The 21154-nt window shown below is 48.7% G+C and overlaps 1 protein-coding gene and 1 pseudogene across 2 annotated transcripts; both read left to right on the forward strand.

The window, feature by feature from the left end:
• Positions 1-114: 114 nt before the first annotated feature.
• Positions 115-13134, forward strand: CBX3 (chromobox 3). 2 transcript variants are annotated; one of them, XM_043966610.1, is made up of 6 exons: positions 115-263; positions 1586-1637; positions 4617-4759; positions 9346-9508; positions 10513-10607; positions 11723-13134. In XM_043966610.1, the coding sequence occupies exons 2-6, from the start codon at positions 1614-1616 to the stop codon at positions 11847-11849; spliced, it is 552 nt and encodes a 183-aa protein (XP_043822545.1). In that variant the 5' UTR covers positions 115-263; positions 1586-1613; the 3' UTR covers positions 11850-13134. The 2 variants fall into 2 exon arrangements, with proteins under 2 accessions (XP_043822545.1, XP_043822543.1); XM_043966608.1 differs by lacking the exon at positions 115-263 and adding an exon at positions 574-736.
• A 2120-nt stretch (positions 13135-15254) lies between these two features.
• On the forward strand, positions 15255-16083 carry LOC122729158 (annotated as a pseudogene).
• Positions 16084-21154: the final 5071 nt, after the last annotated feature.

Below are 21154 nucleotides of genomic sequence, written 5' to 3' on the forward strand. Positions count from 1 at the left end.
CCCGCCTGAAGTGTACCGACTCCGCTGCCCCATTCTTCCCGGGGTCCCCTCCCCCACCCGTGGCCGACCCCGCCCCCCACCCGTGGGGAGGAAGTCCTGCAGGCCCGCGTTTTGGCGCCAGCGGTGACGCCGGCGCGGCGGAACCCTAGCCTAGCCCCGCTTGAGCCTGCGCGGCCGCCCGACTCTCCACAGCCGCAGCGACCCTCCTCCCCCTCGCCCCAGTCCTGTCTTCTTTTCTGGGGACCGCACCGCGGCCCGCAACGGTAAGTGGAGCCGCCGCACCCACGCCCTCGGCGCGGGGCGGCCCGGAGGCAGCGGTCCGACGCCCCTCCCGCCCCTCCCCCCGCCAGTTCCCGCCGTCTGGAGCCCCGCCCCTGACGTCATCGCCCCGCCCCGGTCTGCCCTCGGACTCCGCCTCCTTCTCCCCTCGCTCAGCGGCGACGGCAGCGGCGGCCCCAGCAGCAGCGGCAGCAGCGGCAGCAGCGGCAGCAGCGGCAGCGGCAGCGGCAGCGAAGCAGTAGCAGCGGCGGCCCCGCGCAGCGCAGCCCGGCCCAGCCCCGCGCAGCCGCCGCGCCCGCCCGCCCGCCGCGGCCCAGGGGCCCGTCTTGCCCGCTCGCTCGGCGGCGGCAGCAGCAGCAGCAGCGGCGGCGGTCACGGGCAGGGCACGAACTCCCTCACGCACGCAGGCAGGCGGGCGGCGGCAGCAGCAGCGGCCCGGACCCGGAGCGGCGGTGAAGTCGGTGCCTTTCTTGCTCTCCCCTCCCCTTCCCCCTAGGGCCCCGGGGCCGGGCGGGGGGCGCCCGCGTCGGGCCGGCCAGGAGCGGGGCCGGATGGCCCCGCCAGGCGGGGGGGGAGGGGGGCCGCGGAGGCTACGGGGACCCTCCACGAACGCCCCGCGGGCCCGTCCCGTTAGCTCCCGGGCCGAAACCGGCGCATCCGGCGCCAGGCCCGGTTCCCCGCGCGGCCGCGGGCCTTTGTTCCCGCCCCCGCTGGGGTCTTTGAGGCGGGAGCGGGGGTTGGGGGGCGGCCCGGGAGGGGGCTTGGGGACGGCCGATGGTCCGCCCAGCATCGCGGCCTGGCCTTGGATGGCGGCCTCCCTTTGGCCTTGGCCTCGGGAGCGTGGGATGGGGGCGGTCGGACGGCCACGTGAAGGCTCTGGCTGCTGGGAGCCCTCGGGGGCCTCGGAAGCCCCAGGGGGGTCTACTCGTTATCTGCCCGATCTCCAATTGGGAGCACCATTGCCCGCTCTCCCCGCCAAACAGGGCAGCCCCCGGGGCTCCTTGCCCCGGGTGCCGGAGAAACAGCAGGCTTTGTGTCTGACCCCTCCCCGCCCCCTCCCCACGAAGGTTTGCGAATGCTAGGGCTTAGGTGAGCATGCTGATGGAGGCTTAGGTGCGTGCTACTCGTAACATGCGCAGGAGATTCGAGTGGGCTCCATTGGATTTGGTCCAAACTCGCTATGTGTCTAGAAAGAGAGGGAGAGATGTGTGTTGCATACTTGGGGGTTGGAATCAGGACCGAACTTGTATTCAACCAGCTTTTTCTCTCATTTAAACTTCCTTTTAACTGTCATGCATTTTTCTAGTAAAAGCTCTTCAAGTCTGCAATAAAAAATGGCCTCCAATAAAACTACATTGGTAAGTTAATAAGCACCTAAAATATGTAAGGATTAACCCAAGTCTCCCCCTCCTTCCCAACAAAAATTATAACTTTGCATCTCTGTGGTTCATAAACACACATCCAACTTTACCCAAGTATAAGAATTCAGGCCACATCCAAAGACCTTGAAGTTAGGGAAAACAACAGGAAAGTCACTTTGTAACAAGTTAGATGAAGTGAGAAATTGATCTCACACAGGGGGTTTTTGTCTTGCAGGAAAGGTAGGTTCACTGAAGCTACATAAAGCAACAGTTACATAGTATCTTCTGAAAAAATAACAGGGTTTCTTTAGCATCCTTTCTTACTGTATCCATCACATAGGATGCCGCCTGTCTGAGAAGGGCCTATGGAATTCCTCAAAGCCTTCTGATTGGCTGTGGCTTCTCTAGAGAAGCCTCAGTTGAAGTGAGGATGAATTGGGGGGGTTTGGTTATCCCTTTATGAATGTTTAGTTTTAAAGCAGGGTTATTCCTCAGTTAATCTGTGGTAAAAGTTAATCATTGAACCACTTCTATTTTTTTTTTTAACTAAGGAGGTTTATCGGCCAGGTTGTAATTTTCTTTAAGAACGTTTTAGGGGGCAGGGAAGGAAGGGCGTTCAATCCCTTTGCATATTTCAAAACAGCCTTTTCTACCCACTACATACAGTGTTTGTATCTGGCCTTTTCGTGATGTTTTGTATTTTGATTTCTATACCAAAATGTGCAGAGGGTTGTATCTACTTAAACTCATATTTGATGCTTGTCAAAAGCAAAACTTCCTTAAGAATATTCATTGAAAATTCACATGAAAATCACGAAATTCAAAGTTATGGTTCCCACTGTATCTAGTTATGTATTGTATTAGTAATATTTTTAGGTGAAACCATGTGTCTCTTTTTGCTTTGGATGCAATCTTTGGGTTTCACACTAAAGAAAGGCAATTGGTGATGAATTGATGTGATCTGTTAGATTGTACACTTGAGTCAAATGCCATGTGGGATACATTGATAGCAGAAATATTCTGGATTCCCAAGCACTTAGGTGTCATTTATGATGTCTCTGGGAAGAGGGCCGAAATGAGGCCTTCTCTTTCCTGGGATTTTTCCTAGGCTTCCTCAAGCCAATCTCCTTGTTGTTATTTGTTGGAATTGACTGCATCTTGTGGCCAAATAAACACAAATGAAGGAAAGAGCTAGCTGTCTGCGAAGTGCAGGGTTGGGGGTTGGTGATGAATGCGGGCAGAAAGGACCTGAGGAAAGGTTGAGTTACTTACTGCCTTCTCTGTAAATTAGCTCTTAAGGCAGCAAAGTCCTGTGCACACACTTGTTTCCAAAACTTGGTGTGCACCTTGCTTTGGTCTTCTCAAGAGGACCGCCACTGGGCAGCTTATGGGTCCACCCCCCCACCCCCAAAAAAAGCCCTAGGAAGAGAGGCCTCCCTTATTGAAGTGCCAGTTGGGCCACTCTCTGCTTTTTAGTTGGTTTTTCTTTTCCACATGGTAGAGGAGAGTAGTGGATGAGGAGTCTAGGGAGACGCCTCCAAGCTTATTGCTGTGGCTGGTTCTAGAAGAGACCATTGGGAGCTCCCCAGGACATTCATTGGGCATCAGGCCTGCCGTGCTGGCCTAGTCTCTGCCTTTGCTCTTCTCTGTCTCCTTCCTTCTGGTTTCTGCATCTGTTGGGTTCCTCCTTTTGCCTTGTTATCTCCAGGGACAGCACTTGTTTTGTCTTCTGTCGGGGGTCGGTGCTCCGTTCTGATCCGCTTTTTTTGGCTTTTCCTAATTTCTCTGTTTGCCCCCCTAACTCCCTCAACCATTCCTAACTTTTCCTGATGCTCACCCAGTGTCCAGAAAGGGAGAATGCTCTTGGACCACGATCCATGCTCATTTTCTCCTGGTACTGATGATTTTCACCCTAGGCATCTCCTTGGAAGTTTTAATAAGACTTAAAGAATCACAAATTTGATGCATTTTGAGCTGTGCCAGGTTCTCTTCCATTTCACATATGGATGTGTCCATGTCCAAAAGATATTCTCTTGGCATCTTGGGATGCTCCACTTTGTTGTGCATTCATGAGATGTTTGGGAGCTTGCCTTAGGCCACCAAGCAGCAGGTTTTCGATGTGTGTTTTAAAAACACAGAAGCCATTGTCTTCTAAGAAAACATATACAAAGTGAACGTTTGATTAGAAAATCTGGGGAAATTGTTTCAGTTGAGTAAAAGAATGATCAGGGGAAAGTATGATTGCTTGAGGAAATAGGATGCTGTCTCTGATTGTGGGTTCCTGCCAAAGTCCTGGAGGCACCATTTTAGGACTTGTTCTCTTAAGGGACAGAGAAATAGGACCCTTTTTTCCCCCTCCTCCACAATTTCCAAATCCTTTGGGCTCTTAGAGTGAGTGACAGCCTTATAGGTTTGTTTCTGTAAGTTAACAGAAATACCTAGTGTGTCTGTCACCTTTTCACTTCATTGTTTGAGCTGGCGGGGGGGCTCTAACCCAGGCACTGCCCACTTTGTTTATCTCTTAGAGACTTTGGGGTTATATTTTGGATCGAGTTTTTAACCCTGCATGGGCTGAGCTACAGTTCTTGTTAACACTTGATTCAGTTACCAGCCCTGTGACTGGCCACATGCATGCATGTCCCCAGTTAACATCTGGTTTCTCAAACAGAAAGGGCATCTGTTTGGTCTGTGTGCATCCTGCTAGGACATTTTATTTGGGGCTCTGCATTAGAAATGTGTGTTTACAATCCTAGGAAGCTGCAAATTGCCACAAGGGGTCAAACTGGCAGGGGAGGGGGGGCAGCTGGCCAGGCAGGCTCCTTTGGGTGCCCTCATCCTCTTGCCAAGGCGGCTCGTCTGGGACAGCTACCACATGTTAGAAGTAAACCAGCCATGACAGTTCATTGAGAAGCAAGGAAACTAAAATGCATGACTTGACTTTTCTTGTCTTTTGTCTTTTCTTTTCCTTTTTTTTAGCAAAAGATGGGAAAGAAACAGAATGGCAAGAGTAAGAAAGTGGAAGAAGCAGAGCCCGAGGAGTTTGTGGTGGAAAAGGTGCTGGACCGGCGAGTGGTCAATGGGAAAGTGGAATATTTCTTAAAATGGAAAGGATTCACAGAGTAAGCAGCACCCCAGCCACCTCTTCTGCTGCCTCCTAGTATCGGTCTAGTGGGATCGTGGGCATTGGAGGGGCTGCAGCACGGCCCAGGTGTCGAGCTTAGAATTCAACAGCCCAGGGAGAAATCCTAGGACGGGGCAGCTCCCCAGCCTCGGGTCCCTCCTCTGTAACCACCAGGGGAATCCACCCCTCCAGACCTGGGATCATCTGGCCTCCCCAGCCCTCCCTGCCTCCACTTCAGAGTATATTCTTCAGTGTAGATTGAAGTTTTTAATCCCACTCAGGGTGGAGACCAGATGATTTCAAGACCAGTCAGCAGGCATTTGTGTTCAGCCCTCAGAACATACATACAGTTAGAGTCAGAAAGGCAGCTGTTTGTGCCTTGGGGAAGCCGGGACAATGGGCACAAAGGGGGGAGATGAGGGAAGGTTGCCATTTGTGGTGTCTGTCCATCCACTCTGGGCAGCAGGCCTGTTGAGCCTTTAGGCACAATATACTTTTTGTTCTTTTCCAGTTACATGTAAATATAGTGGGGGTTTGTTTTTGTTTTTTTTTTGTTTTTTAGTGAGGCAATTGGGGTTAAGTGATTTGCCCAGGGTCACACAGCTTGTAAGTGTCAAGGGTCTGAGGCTGGATTTGAACTCAGGTTCTCCTGACTCCAGGGCTGGTGCTTTACCCACTGCACCCCCTAGCTGCCCCATGGCACAATATACTTTTTAACTCAGCTGCAGAAGTGGAAGCTCACCTTCTGTGCTGTGGTGCTTGGGGGTTTACGTGGTCTGCACAGCAGCCCTGGGGGGAGACACTCCTCTTGTACCCATTTTAGAGATGAGGAAGCTGCGTTCTAAGGTGCAGTGACTTGCCGTGGGTCACACAGCTAGTCCATGTCCATCTTCCTGGCCCAGTTCCATAATCTTTCCCTCACTCTGTGTCTCCCTTTCTTAAGAGCAAGGACCTGGCTTGAGTCTGCGTCATTTACGGGGCCGGGAATGGGGGTGTGGGTAGACAACATGCACATGGGTAGGTTGGTATTTCTGTGGTTGCTTCTGGTTCAAGAGAGACTTTCTAGCCACTGGAGTTGGATCTGGGGGGTGAGAGCCAGGGCCCAGAGTCAGCTGGGGAACTCAGAGGATAGTTCCGGGGCGTTGGAAAGGAAACATACCAGGGAGACTTAGGGTGATGGTAACGTCACTGTGGCTTCCACATGTTGGAATCCACAGGCAAGGGTGGCCTCCCTTCAGTTGGGCTATCCTCACCATCTTTGTAAAGGGGGGAGGTCACAGGGTCGTAATGAGCCTGGTCAGTTTGCATTCTGAAAAGATGGCCTTGCTTGAGGCGCCCCCGGCAGTGAGTGTGCGCCCTCACTCCAGAGAGCACCACAGCTCCTCCACCATCAGCAGAGAGAAGGGCCTAGGATCCAGAGGGCTTGGAGCAACCACAAACGGGATTGTAGGAATGTTTGAAGCCAGAGATCAGATGGAGCCTTTTCTTGGGGGGGGGTGAGATGGTGGGACCTGCACCCAGGAGGGTCACTGCCAGCACAGTGAGAGGTGGTCTGACACCCTCCCGGCCAGCTTGTGGAAAAGAGGGTCTGTACTGGGTGCATGAGATGGTAGAAGGCAGGGTTCAGGTTGGGGGGGGGGACACCCCCTGGGGCCTTGGGAGGATGGTGAGTAAACTGAAAGGTGCGAGTGGGCCCCTTTTCTCCTGAATTATGGGGAAATAATTCAGCCCCTATTGATGCTTGTCATTTACCAGATCAGACGTAGTCTGGTCCTGTTAACCAATTAGAAAATGAGGCTGCTCTTAATGAACCCACACAGACTCATAATCTGTACAGCCTCTAACCTGAATTAAGGTGAAGGATCTCTTGTGGTGATGGTTTTCTCCATCTCTTGGCTGATGTTGCTAAGTCTTTGCCAGGTCATCGTTCCAGGCCTCTGATAGGAAGCACCAGTGGTGACATTCTCTGTCCCAGAGGCAGATAGGAAAAGGGCTCTGTAGAATCGGTCTTAGGGCTGAATAAAGTATTCTTTCATTCGAGTCTACAGGCCCTGGGTTAACCCAAACCCTGCCCCTGAGGATGAGCTGGACAAGCTAGATGCAGGTTTCCTGTTTCTCTTTGAAGGGGGAGGAGCAGCCAGGGGCATTTCCAGAGCTAAGAATTGGGGGGGGGGGGTGGTGCAGTGGAAAGAGCACCGGCCCTGGAGTCAGGAGGACCTGAGTTCAAATCCTACCTCAGACCCTTGGCACTTACTAGCTGTGTGACCCTGGGCAAGTCACTTAACCCCAATTGCCTCAAAAGAAAAAAAGAATTTACCTCTGCATGAATAATAGTTTGCACTTACAGGGCACCTAGGGGTTTCCAAAACAATTGGGCCATAAAAGTTAGAAACAAAAAGTAAACACTTCTGTTACCTGTGGAGTGACTAGTAATTGGGGGGGGGCGGTCCGGGAAAGTCAGAATGACGGTTGTGGGAGCAGTGGCTGGCCTTTACTGTCATCTTAATTGAAAGATGGGGCTCCTCAGCTTGATGGTGTGTGGGGAGGCCCAGATGCTTTGTCCTCAGATCATAATGTTTCTTCCCATTTGACGGCTTTGGGTGGTTTTCTGGGAATATTCCAGACTGTACACAGTATGGCATCCTCCTCTGCGGAGTCTGTTTGGGCGTCTGTGCCCAGGGTGTGCAGACAGAATTGTGGGATCCTTTCCCCCAGAGAGATGCTAGTGAGACTGGAGGAGGGAGCTGGCAGACTGAAGACTGAGGGCTGTAAGTGTGGCTGGCATCTGGAGGCTTTCCTGGGGGCTTCGTAAAGAACAGCATTCTGCCCCATCCCCAGGACCTGCAGCAGGCGGTCCTGGGGCTGGGGAACGGGGAGGTGCTTCAGTCACATGAAGGGCCAGAGAGGTGGCCTTTTGGGGCCATCAGACTAGGCCAGCACTAGTTGGGCTTATTGCCTGGTCCATAGTTCTGCCCTCCGAAGGAGAGGGGGCAGGTGTGAGCCCAGTGCCTGAAATTTCAGTCTGTGGGAAGGAGGCTCCCGCTCCTGGGAGCGGCTCCTCAGGCCACAGGCCATAGTTCAGGGGCCAGGGCTCTTCTGGGAGAGGAAATGCCTTGGAGGCTTGTGTCTCCCTGGTGCTGGGCTGGCTGCCTTGTCTTCTGCTCCTCTGCCCCATTCTCGGTGGGGTCCACACCCTCATCTGCCTTGGGGATCAGCAACAGGCCTGAAGCGCCTCCATCGGCCTCCTGAGCCCCTTTCTTCTCCCTGCCTACCCCCGGGAGACCTCTTGCCTTTGTTGCCTTCACCCAGTTACCGAAACTTGTTCTGCCGTGGGGTCTTTCATGCATCGTCCTTTGAAATCACATCTGTGAGCACTTAGCGCAGTACCTGGCACGCACACACCCCACGGGGGGGGGGGGGGGGCACTTCCCACCCTGCCTGGGCCCTACATTGCCCAGGGAGGACAGCATTCAATGGCACTGCCTCCCTTGAGCCTGCCAGTCAGTGTCCCCATTGTGGCTACAGAGAGCCCCTGGGATTTTGTGGGTCAACAGTCCTTCTAGCTCCTTGCTTTAACAGGTTTCATGGAAAACTGGCTCCTGCAGAAGCCGTCTTCCTGTGCAGCCAACTCCGCCCGTGGCCTTAGTGCTTTTGTCCCTGTGGCCAGTGGACTCGGCCCACACCTCTCCTCCCATGCTGTGTTCCTCACCCCAGCGTCGCTTGTCCAGTGCTGAGGAGCTCCCAGAACACCTCCCCAGAGAGCCATTCCCTGTGGCCATCCTGAGGCGCGCCCCACCTCTTCCTCACTCCCTGGCACTGTCTGACCTGCAGAGGGCATGTGGCCACCATCCCGCCCTCCCCTTTCTGGGGCTTCCTTTTTCTCCTCCCTCCCCTGGGTTGGGCCCGGACACAGCTACCCCTCTGGGCCTTCTCCAAGGCTGTCCTTGGCCCTTTTCTCTCTGATTCACTGAAGGAGGCAGAGGGGCATGGGTGAGTGCCCAGCAAAGGGTGGGATCTGGGCCTCGAGCAGCTCTTGGCACCCTCCCTCCAGTGACAGTCCTCTCCCCCTCACGCTTCTGTGGCTTAGATTTGTCTTGCTTTCCTCCAGAGCCTATGGGGCATCATTGCCTTTGGCGGAGCAGAGGGCTGCCGGACCTCCTTCCCTGAGGACCCTGAGTAGGGAGGGGAAGGTGAGGGTGGCACTCTCGACTCTCCCAGCCTTCCCCAAAGTAGTTAAGAGCTGTACCCGTGGTTCAAGGACTCAGCTGGTGCCCCCAGCCTCTCTTCAAGAGAGGATGTGAGATTTTCAGCAGCATACGTTGGAGGGTGTGTGAGCTCTCAGGCTGGTGTTTGAAGATTAGGGCCTTGAGTAAGAGGCTGGGGGGGGGGTCTGTTGTCTTGTGTAGTGCCCAGGCCACTAGCTTGCTTTTCAGTGCTAACAATGGTCTCCACCCTGGCCCACTCCTGCTAGTGGGGAGCACACGGGGACCTCTGGAGAGGCAGGAGTCTTCTCCATGGATGCTCTGGGCTCAGGGTATATACTGGCCGTCTGCTGAGGCTGTGACCTTGGACTCTCCCAAACAGTGCCGACAACACGTGGGAGCCCGAGGAGAACTTGGATTGTCCTGAGTTGATTGAAGCGTTTCTGAATTCTCAGAAGGCCGGCAAAGAAAAAGATGGCGCCAAGAGAAAGTCCTTATCAGACAGCGAGTCGGATGACAGCAAGTCCAAGAAGAAGCGTGAGTCGGTGAGCATCCTATGCTAGCAGGAGAGCCAGGGGAGGAATCTGTGCAGCTATTTTCTTTAAGGCTGAGGGCACACGTTGGCACCTTTCATGGTGGCTGTGCCCAAGGAGTTTCCTGCACTTTGTACAAAACAGTCTCCTGGACTTGGCTGTCCTGGGCTCTCTGATTCAGACATTGTCCCCCAAAAGTCCCAGAACATCCATGGAGAAGTTATATGAGACCCCATTGGGGACCCCCAAGCTAGCTGGGGTTTATGTAGTGAGTGCACCAGATAGAGCAGGGACCTGCTGTTGTTTTCCCTTGGCTGCCATTACCTTTTCATCTGCTCTGCGAGGTGGGGGGAGATGCACAGGTTTGGTCTACCAGGTGGTTCTATGAAATGTGGCCCTGATTGGGTGGCAGGAAAAGGCAGTCTGAAATCTGAACCACCGCTAACCACAAAATCAAACCAAATCAAGCCATGGGTATCTTTCTAATGGTACTGCATGAACTGTCAGGACAGCCTCAGACATCAGGCCGTCTCCAGCCATCCTGATGTCTATCTGGCCACTGGGCCAAGGTGGCTTCAGAGGAGAGAGGCTGGTGACCTTGCACGGCCCTCCCTCACCTCAGTCTAATTCAGTGCAAGTTGTGGCATCACCCCCGTGTCAAATGAAGGACAAACAAGAGCAGCATACACTGTTGAAGTATTCTGTGTTGAATTCCAGCCATACAGATGATCCATATCATGAATTAATTTTTTATATTTTAATCTTTTTAAACTGACAATTCAAGGCCTAATTTGCTTTGGGCGGGGGTGGGGGGGGGATACCGAATAGGAATTTGGACTTCAGTCACTTAGATCAAAGCCTTTAGAAAGTTCTGTCCCAGCTCTTGGGCTTTGTTCTCATCCTCAAGTGAGGGGTTTGGACCAGATGTTCTGATAACACCCCTCTCTCTAAAGCTAGAGTGAGATGTGCCAGTGTGGAGAAAGAATTTAATGGAACATTGTAACCTTTTACAACAGGCTGACAAACCGAGAGGCTTTGCTCGGGGCCTTGATCCAGAACGAATCATTGGTGCTACAGACAGCAGCGGAGAACTGATGTTTCTCATGAAGTGGTAAGGACCAAAGTGAGAGTTAGTGAAAAGCAATGTTTGCTAAACTAAGCTCTTGGAACCAACCCTAAGAAAGCATCTCAAACTCATTGCAGCCCACGTGATACCACATACATGCACGTGTGTGCTGGGAGGTACTGAGATCATCCAGTACCCTGGGTGGGTATTGAGGGGTCAGGTGAAGGGTTTGAGCCATGGGCCAAACTCTGCATGAGGGAAGTTCTTTGTTCTACTGGACAAGGTGACTTGAGCAGGGCCTTGAAGGGATTAGCCAAGTGTTAGTGCAAAGGTGGAAGAAGAGGCAGGGCTACCAGGGGAGCTGCTCCTTAGCATAGGAGTGGCTTATGGGTGGGAGTCAGGAAATGACCTGAGAGGAGAGGATGGATGCTGGGAAGTAGCCAAAGGTTGAGCACTTAAGATGTTGGCTGTTTAAATTCAAGGCTGAAGGCTGAACTATTTGAGAATATGTTGTTTTAATGAGTGCAAATAAAAGCATCCCTGACAAAATTAATCTGTGTTTGAACATGTTTCATTTTTAGTGGTAGGGGTTAACTTGCTAAAACCAATGACTTCTCTTTTTCTTTCCTTCTCTTTTTTTTTTAAAGCTCTGAGGCTTAACAAATTGACCTTCAGTACTTGGCTGGGTCTGTGAGTCCATTGATATTAGTTACTACTTCAGTGGTGTGAATCAAAACCTCTCCTGTTCAACAACATCATATAATGTAAAATTTCTTGGAGGTCTTTTAATTCTATTTCATTGTCAAGAATATTTGAGTCTGCTGAGATTCATTTAAGTCTGATATTTTATGGAAGGAACAGTGGGATGGAATATGAAGCCAGCTGTTTGTTGCTGCACTCAGATTGTGGAACTGAGCTGCACAGATAGGCTGTGCTGGCTTCTCAGTTTGGGAGAAAACCCCAGGAATACAGCAAACTCAGAGCAGAGACCTCAAGGAGACTCCGGCCTATGAGTTTCCAGTTTGCCTGACAACCCTGAGACCCATCACCCTGGTTTAATTAGAAACCTAATCATCTTCTCTTAATTCATCTATTTTAAATTATGCAAATGTTTTGCTTGGTTTTTTTTGACCCAGCTTTTTCCCCCCCAATCTACGCAGGAAAGATTCTGATGAGGCCGACTTGGTGCTGGCCAAGGAAGCAAACATGAAATGCCCTCAGATAGTCATCGCCTTCTACGAGGAGCGGCTGACCTGGCACTCCTGTCCTGAAGATGAAGCACAATAATCATTGGTGTTGCTTTTTAAAACATATACATACATACATATATATATATATGTGCTTATATATATATATATTATACAATCTGGATCTCAGTTGCATTCTTTGATTTGTTAACAGTGTGAGCACCATCTACATCTAATGAGAACTGAGTTGGTAGGTTTTTAAGTAGGTTTTTGTTTTTGTTTGATTTGTTTTTTGTTTGGGCTGGTTTTTATTTTGCATCAACAGCACTGGTAACTGAACAAGTAAATACAAGCTTTCTGCATTTACTTAACGTTGATCACAGAAGAGCATTTGATACGATGGAATTATTAACTTCCTCCACAGTAGAGAAAAACTTTTATAAATACTGATTAATACCTTCTGTGTAGTCACTACTCTGAATCCTAAGAAATGTTTAGCCCCCATGTATGCCTAAGGTTAGCTCTCCAAGAAAATGTTGTGTCCGTGTAGAATTTTGACATTTCACTTGAAATCCAACTTACTAATTAAAAGCTACATTTTATACCTAGAGGCAGCCATTTCCCATTATTGTTCTGTTCCTCCAGACTGACAGAAAATATCCTGTCTTCACTTTTCCAAACACTAACTGTTTTTAAAGGGAACAGAATGATAATGTGGGCCCTTTGCAGCCTGGCTGGAGTGCTGGCAGTAATGCTCAGGCGCCCAGATACACCCAGGAGGCTGCTCCACATTGATCCAGAAGGGATCCTCTCCCTGAAGCCTTGTGGGTCAGAGCCCCATCTGCCAGGACTTGGGGAAGGCTGACCAGGCTTGTTTGCAGCTGACATCTCGATCATTGATGGTGTCCAGTCCTAGGTTAGAAGCACGCATGGGTAAATGCTGTGGAACTAGAACCATTTTGGCCTTGATTTTCAGAGAGACTCGGACTTCTGCTTCGGTGTCCCATCTTATTTTACTAACCAAAGGTCCTCTTTTAATCATGTAGTAACCCCCCTATCTGCTGGAACTTCAGTATTCTGCCCAAAGGGCAGGCCTTTGCAGCGGGGGTGTTTTCCTAACTATGGGCATAAATGGGGAAGCAAACACACCCATGTTAGGTAGTCTCTATACTCTCAGTGTGCATGTTTTTCCTTCTTTATCCCACCCCATCCCTTCACCATGTAGAACCAGCCTTTTGAGTATTTCCGTCGCTTGGCTCTGTGGGAGTCAGGCAAAAATAAATAACTTTGTAGTCATTGGAATGTTATACAACTGTATATTGTTTACTTTATTGTAAATACTGGTGAACAGTGGTCAATAAATAGTTTTATATTCTTCCTTTACATGCAGAAATTTCTTTCTAAACTCTAATCAGAGTGGGGCAGTGGGTGCCATGACAGCTCAACAACGTTGAAGAATTGTTCCCCTTAAGGCTGGGGGGGAGGGGATGTACTTGGTTTTTTTCCCAACAGGCCTGTGGCGCCTTTGTAGCCAGGGAACTGACCCAGTGAGACTGACAGGACCAGCCTCAAACAGCCTGCGAGGCGTCTGTCCCCAGAGGCTTATCCCACACATCCACTACTGCAATTGGTGCAGTGGCACTGGTTCTGCTTCCTTCACTTTTCCATCAGTCAGTTCATGAAAATCTTCCTCTGTCTCTGAGCCCTAACAGGAATTTGGCCAAGTCATTCACAATTCCATAGGCTTCGGCCCTGTGAGATTTAAAATTGGATACTAGAGCATTAACCTCCCCTTTTAACTGTTTCCCTTATTTTATCTCCCAGATCAGTAAATGGAAGAAGCCTCTGGTCTCTAGTTAGAGCTTTTATTGTTAGGTAATTACAAGGTGATGTTGATTAGAGGGATAGGAAAGTAGAAATACAAAACAAATAGTCTTAAGTCTAAGCTTAGTCTATATTCCTTATAAAACTCACCAAAAACCCAAGGCCACCTTTGGGGGGTGGGGGGGAAGAGCCGACGTGCTGCTAAAGGCGAGCCGGCCGAGTCGAACTCCAGTCAGCGTCTGTCTGTGCCACAGCCAGCGAACCAGGAGAGCCGAACTAACGGTCTCTCCTTGCCTTTTAAGCTCACACCCCAGAAGTGGAGTGCTTAGCAGCCGGACTGGCGTGCTTAGCCCATCCACCCATGGGTCTCCTCCCCAAAAGGGTGGTCCTTTAAAAACTGGTCTTTCCATATTCACTAACTGTTAAAAACTTTTTACCACAGCCCTGAGGGACCCCTCTGGGCCTATCCTGTTAACTGTCCTCCATGAACAAGAGTGGTCCTTACACTTAGCTAGAATTCCCTGGTCCCACGGAGTGCTATTAGGTAAGTAATGTTTTAGAGTACAGTTCTGAGGACCTGAGTTCAAATCCAACCTCAGACACACTAGCTGTATGACCCTGGGCAAGTCACTTAATCCCAGTTGCCTCACCAAAAGTCTGTGTGTCTGTGTCTGTGTCTGTGTGTAAAATGTCTTTATTTTCACAGTTACATTCTTTTTGGGGACTTGGCGTTTGGAAAGCCACAGTCCCAGTTCTGCTGAGGCCATGCAGCACAAATCCAAAGCCTCCTGTTTGTGGTAGACAGCCTTTGGACACTTAATGGGATCAGGGATTTAGGCCTAGAGGGGAGGGGCCTCACAGGTTGTCACAGAAGTTGTGGCTTGTTCAGAGCCACAAGCAGCATCAGGGCTGCATGTAGTGCTTGTGTCAGAGGCAGAGATTTAGGTGGGGAGATGGATTTCCACAAGCACTACATGGAGACCTAGAAGACAGGAATGGAGCAAGAGATAAAAATGAAAAGCTCTGGAGGTAAGAATTACAATAAATAGAAAGTGCTGCAAATTTGTCCCAATTTCCAGACTCCTTGGCTGAGGGGAAGGGGCCCTGGGACCTGAGTCAAGACTAAAAGCCAGCCTGTCCGAGAGGCAAAAGAGACCAGCCCTGGCACTGTAAATTCCACACTCAAGTGAGACTGCTCTTCTGAGAGGCTTGTGGGAAAGTCAAGAATGTGGAGCCAGCTTGTGACTCATTCACCCCAAAATGGTTAATTGGGTCAATCAATACGTTTTTTGTGGTTTTTATTTTTTTGGTGAGGCAATTGGGGTTAAATGACTTGCCCAGGGTCACACAGCTAGTAAATGTTAAGTGTCTGAGGCCGGATTTGAACTGAGGTCCTCCTGACTCTAGGGCCGGTGCTCTATCCACTGCGCCACCTAGCTGCCCCAATCAATACGTTTTAATGATGCAACAAAAACTTGAAAGATTTCCAGGAATGCTACCTACTAAATGACATATGGAGCCAATCATAAGGTGATCGTGAGGATGTTCCTAATTAAATCAATTTGTTTTTATTTCATTTCATCTTTTTGTCTCATAAAGAATGAACAATCCTCTCCAGGCGTCCTCATGCGAGTGACACCATCTTTAAACCCTGCATGGCAATCCCTGAAGCACCTTGGAGATGCCCAGGGAAGACAGGGTTACCTGGAAGTCAAATTACCTCCTCAAGATCATCCAACTTTGGGAGGGTTACCCAAAATGCTTCATTGTGGGAGCAGACAATGTGGGCTCCAAGCAGATGCAGGGAAGGCCGTAGTGTTGATGGGAACAAACACCAGGATGCGCAAAGCCATTTGTGGGCATCTGGAGAACCCAGCCCTGGAGAAACTGCTGCCTCATATCTGGGGGAATGTGGGCTTTGTGTTCACCAAGGAAGACCTAACAGATCAGGGATATGCTTCTGGCCAATAGGGTGCCAGCTGCTGCCCACATTGGTGCCATCCCAGAACACTGGTCTGGGGCCCGAGAAGACTTCCTTCTTCCAGGCGCTGGGTATCACCACCAAGATTTCCAGGGGCACCATTGAAATCTTGAGTGACGTGCAGCTAATTAAGACTGGAGACAAAGTGGGTGCCAGCGAGGCCACCTTGTTGAATACGCTGAACAACTCCCCATTCTCCTTTGGGTTGATCATTCAGCAGGTGTTTGACAATGGCAGCATCTACAACCCTGAAGTTCTGGACATCACGGAGGAGACTCTGCACCTTCGGGTGTCCACAATGTTGCCGGCATCTGTCTGCAGATTGGCTACCCAACTGTTGCATCAGTCCCCCACTCTTGGCTGTAGCTGTGGAGACTGACTACACCTTCCCACTTGCTGAAAAGGTGAAGGCCTTCAGGCCGCTGCCCCAGCTGCTGCCGCATCTGCTGCTGCCACTCTAGCCAAGGTAGAAGCTAAGGAAGAGTTGGAGGAGTCTGATGAAGATACGGGATTTGGTCTGTTTGATTAGCCCGTCTAAAACAACTATTTCAGCCAGTTTATTTGTGAAACAAAGAAATAAAAGTGCTCATTTCTCTGTCAAAAAAAAAAGAATGAATGATATAGGAACCTTTTCAACCTGGCACAGGTGTATAAGGCTACAAAATGACTGCCTTCAATTAGGTTGTTTATTAGGGACCTAGAATGAAAGATGAGAATCTTTGTGTAAGGGAGCAGCTAGGTGGTGCAGTGGATAGAGCACCGGCCCTGGAGTCAGGAGTACCTGAGTTCAAATCCAGCCTCAGACACTTAATACTTACTAGCTGTGTGACCCTGGGCAAGTCACTTAACCCCAATTGCCTCACCAAAAAAATAATAATAATAAATAAATAAATTTGGGGCAACTAGGTGGCCCAGTGGATAGAGCACCAGCCCTGGATTCAGGAGTACCTGAGTTCAAATCCAGCCTCAGACACTTAACACTTACTAGCTGTGTGACCCTGGGCAAGTCACTTAACCCCAATTGCCTCACTAAAAAAATAAAATTAAAAAAAAAGAATCTTTGTGTGAGAAATCACTATTAATAATATCTTGGGGGATCCAGTGATCTCCCCTTCTTTCTAGTCCTTCCTCCACTCCAATGTCTAGTTAGTTCATTTGGGTCAAACAACCCAGGCTTACAAAGAATCTTGGGTGGGACAGATCCTTTTGCCTAAATTGGCAGGACTAATGAGCTTGAACCATACCTAGATGGAAACTATTTTGCCCCAATCATCTTGAGTGGGGAGGGCAGGGTGTGCATTTTTGTGCTGATTTCATTTTGAGTGACCTAAGTCACTATCCCCAGACTGCATTTCAATATAACCCACCTCCAATCAGGTCAACTCATTAGATTTGATTGTTGTTAACCCATTAGATGTAATTGCTCTGTGAGGAACCTCCTGTAGTTGGAAGGGTAGGTGAACAGAGAGTCCACTGCCATTACATGGGCCTTTGGTCTGAGAGAGAACAGCCAATAGACTTCCTTTTATTAATCACCTGCCAGCTTATTAATAAAATGATTAGATTTCCTAGAAACTCTCTGGGTAATGTCTCATATTTTTAATTGTCACACTTTCTAAACTGAATTTAAGGACAACCATATTCCAGAAAAACCTTTAGGAACCCATTAGACTCGGGGATAAAAAATCAGCATTATTACGTGTTTCACGTCCATTGCTTGAACAAGGGGCACTCAGGTGATAACCAGTAAGCCAAGGACTCATGGAGGCTGCATTTCTGCCTATTTTTATGATCATAGGAGCCAAGACCCAGAGTAAGCAGGTGGTCTCTCATCCTCGGCAATCTCCTTTTCTGATCACAAATCTCAGATAATATCTGGCCATTTTGTGGGAGAAATAATTACTAATAATCAATAACGTGGGGGACCCAGAGATCACTTTTCTTAGTTTTCCCTCCCCACCTCCACTGAAAGGCTCTCCTTGAGAGATTTCCTCAAGTCTCTCTAGGTCAAATACTAACCCAGAGCCTAAGCTCACAAAAAGAGCCTTAGGTGGAGAGATTCTTTTTTCTCCATAGCTCCCCTTCCCCCCATTTACTGATCAGATTAAACCACACCTAGATGAAGGGATTTCACTCTAATGTGAGTGGGGGAGGGGGGTCTTGCATTTCTTTTGCTGATGTTATCCTTGTACTTCATTTTAACTTCGAGTCCTGTCAAGCAATTAGATTTGGATAATGTATAATGACTCAATTAGATTTGACTGATGTATAATAACCTACCTCTTATCAAAAAGAGATTAAAAAAACCTTGACGGGGCAGCTAGGTGGCGCAGTGGATAAAGCACCGACCCTGGATTCAGCAATACCTGAGTTCAAATCCAGCCTTAGTCACTTGACAATTACTAGCTGTGTGACCCTGGGCAAGTCACTTAACCCCCATTGCCCCGCAAAAAACAAAAAGCAAACAAACAAAACCTTGACAGGTAGCCATCTCTAGGGACCACATGGTTTCTTGGGGGCCACATGCTCACTCTGGGGACCACGAGAAATTGAGGAGATGCTTGGTTGATCCCTTACCGGTAAAATTGATAAACTGATCATATGCTTACCCCAAACTTGTGTCTCTTTTCTTTTTTTTTTTTCTTGGTTTGTTTGTTTTGTGGGGCAATGGGGGTTAAGTGACTTGCCCAGAGTCACACAGCTAGTAAGTGTTAAGTGTCTGAGGCCGGATTTTGAACTCAGGTACTCCTGAATCCAGGGCTGGTGCTTTATCCACTTCGCCACCTAGCTGCCCCTTGTGTCTCTTTTCACTGTCACAAGATGGATGATCTCAGGCTAGAATGTAGAGCACAGGACAGGAAGTGACTTCCAGTATCTGTAAATACAGTCTGGAGCCAGGCTGGGAAAGGCTTTGAGACCAAATGGTCCCAGATTCTGTATTTTTACCTTTGAGGAGATAGGGAGCTACTGTAGCTCTGTGAAGGGGGAGAGTGGATCCTGTTCTAGAAGAGTATCAGTGTGGTAACCATTTCTTTGTCTCCATCCTTTCATCTTTTTGATGGGATTCACAAGTCACTCTCTAGATCTTATTCAGAATTCCTGGGCTCTGATAGGTGAGCTTTTGCCTTCCCTGTTCTAGAAAAAAGTCTATTCATTACGTATTACTATGGGCCAGGCCCAGTGAATATCGATACCCAGTGCTTGGCACAGCGTTAAGTACTTAATAAAAACCCTAGAAATTCTTTCATTCATATTTAATGTTCTGTCATCTCTTGAAGAAGAAGATAAAATAACAGGAACTGAATAAAAGTGTTGGATGTCAGCCTCTGGAGACTCTCTGAAGGCATCTTGGGTACGATTGTTGTCATTATTAACATCATTAGAGCTGCCTCCGCTGCTTTGCAGTAGAAAGCCAAAGGATGTTCATTGTGAAGACGCCTCAACTTTGGCAGCCTTGCCAGGCTGGAGGGGCTGTCAGCCTCCCCGCTAATGCGGGACTGGTGTCATATGGGTCGCTCCCCTTTCCCTCAGAAAAGCCAGGCACTCTTTTTTTTTTTTTTTTTTTTTTAGTGAGGCAATGGGGGTTAAGTGACTTGCCCAGGGTCACACAGCTAGTAAGTGTTAAATGTCTGAATCCAGATTTGAACTCAGGTACTCCTGACTCCAGGGCCGGTGCTCTATCCACTGGGCCACCTAGCTGCCCCCTATTTGCTGTCTTGGGAGGGAGGGGAGAGAGGGGAAGGGGGAAAAATTTTGAAACTAGAAATCTTATAAAAACAAATGTTAAACTATCTCTACATGTTACTGAAAATAATAAAATAATTTCATAATTAACAAAATAAAAATAAAAAATAAAATGTCTAGGGGCAGCTAGGTACCTTCCTCCCCTCCCCCAGTAAAACCTTACTATGTAACCAATAAGTATACTTAAACAACTCCCCCACCCCCAGTACATTGCCAGTATCAGATACCATATGTCCATTCTAATTTACCACCTCTATCCTGAAAGGAAGGACGAACACTGTTATTGGAGCCAGTTTGGACCGTCTCACAAGAGCCAACTGCTAAATTTTCAGGGTGAGCACTTGCACCTTGAAAATTGGCAAATGCTACAAAACAAGCCTGGATTTATTGTTTTGTTGATTGTCTAGACTTAAGAAAATAGAGGAGATGTTAATTCAAAATTAATTGTGCAGGTTAAACATAAAGGTGTAGCCCACATACATTTTTTTTTCCAGGGAGCCAGTAGTAAAACTTTTTACCAGCACACCCCTGTGTGGTTTATGCAGTTAACAAGCATATGTTAACAAGCACCGTGCTCATCTTCAGTCTTCCCCAAGTCCCGAAGTAGGCAGGACCAAGGTACAAGACGTGTACCTTTCTGCTTCCACTGAACCACCCCAAGGGATGACACAAAAGAACTTTGTGACCTTGCACTGATAATAACTCTGTAACTTTCGTCCTCCAAATTACTAGAGATCTAAACGCAACCAAACACTTGCTGTGAGGGTCACACAAACTACCCAGATTATGTTCAAGTTAACAAAGGGAGATCTGGGCATCAATAGGACTCTCCAGGCAACCTTACAAATAGTATTAGCTGCATACATATTCAGTTAATAAATTAATGGTGATTCTAAATTGGTAAAGGATCTGTTCGGCTGGTTGGGTAACGAACTAGCTTATTGTTGTTTACTTTTATCTCTGACTCTTCATGATCCCATTTGGCAAAGATACTGCAGTGGTTTGCCATTTCCTTCTCCATGAGGCAAACAGGGTTAAGTGACTTCCCCAGGATCACACAGCCAATAAATGTCCGAGGCCAGATTTGAATTTAGGAAGATGAATTTTCCTGCTTCCAATCCCACTTCTCTATCCACTGCACTACTTTGGCTACCACATTTGTGAAAACCTAGATGTGAGCTCTCTCTATAGAGAGAGGCAGCACAGTCCCTGGGCTAAAATCCCCATTCTACTGCCATGGCTTTGGGCACTAACCTCTTTGATCTTTGGCTTCCTTATCTGTACGAAGAAGGCATCAGACCTTTAAGGTCTCTTCCAGTTCTTTAGCTATGTTTAGACTCAGAGATGTCCCGGCATAAATTCTGAGTTGGAGCCACAAGACAGAATAAGTGCTAAACCCTCGGCATTATTTTGATGCGGGATAGAATTTGGGGTCAAACTGATCATGAGTCGTGCCAAAAGAATGACAAGACTCAGTGACTCAGTTTCCCAAGTTTTATTGCAATACTGTGAGTGATCACAGGGAGAGAACCAGAAAAGTGGAAAGGTATCTCTCAAACAAGGAAAGGAAAGACAGTTATATTTATAGCATGGATAAATTGATTATCAGTCTCATTATAACAATCTCCACCATTATGCTGAAGGGCGATAAAGCTGTGCATACCCTTTGACCCAGCAATTCCACTTTTAGGTCTTTTTCCCAAAGAGATCATGGAAGGGGGAAAGGGACCCACATGTACAAAAATATTTATAGCTGCTCTTTGCGTGGTAGCAAGGAATTGGAAGTTGAGGGGGTGCCCATCAATTGGGGAATGGCTGGACAAGTTGTGGTATATGAATACAATGGAATACTATTG

Source organism: Dromiciops gliroides, chromosome 5 (genome assembly GCF_019393635.1).
Source record: "Dromiciops gliroides isolate mDroGli1 chromosome 5, mDroGli1.pri, whole genome shotgun sequence".
Classification (NCBI taxonomy): Eukaryota; Metazoa; Chordata; class Mammalia; order Microbiotheria; family Microbiotheriidae; genus Dromiciops; species Dromiciops gliroides.

Bases quoted from the DNA above. Each gene is read 5' to 3' on its own strand.
- CBX3 (XM_043966610.1), top strand. From the start codon at position 1,614: ATGGCCTCCAATAAAACTACATTG. The intron at 1,638-4,616 runs GTAAGTTAATAA...CCTTTTTTTTAG, and splicing joins CCTCCAATAAAACTACATTG to CAAAAGATGGGAAAGAAACA. The intron at 4,760-9,345 runs GTAAGCAGCACC...TCTCCCAAACAG, and splicing joins AAATGGAAAGGATTCACAGA to TGCCGACAACACGTGGGAGC.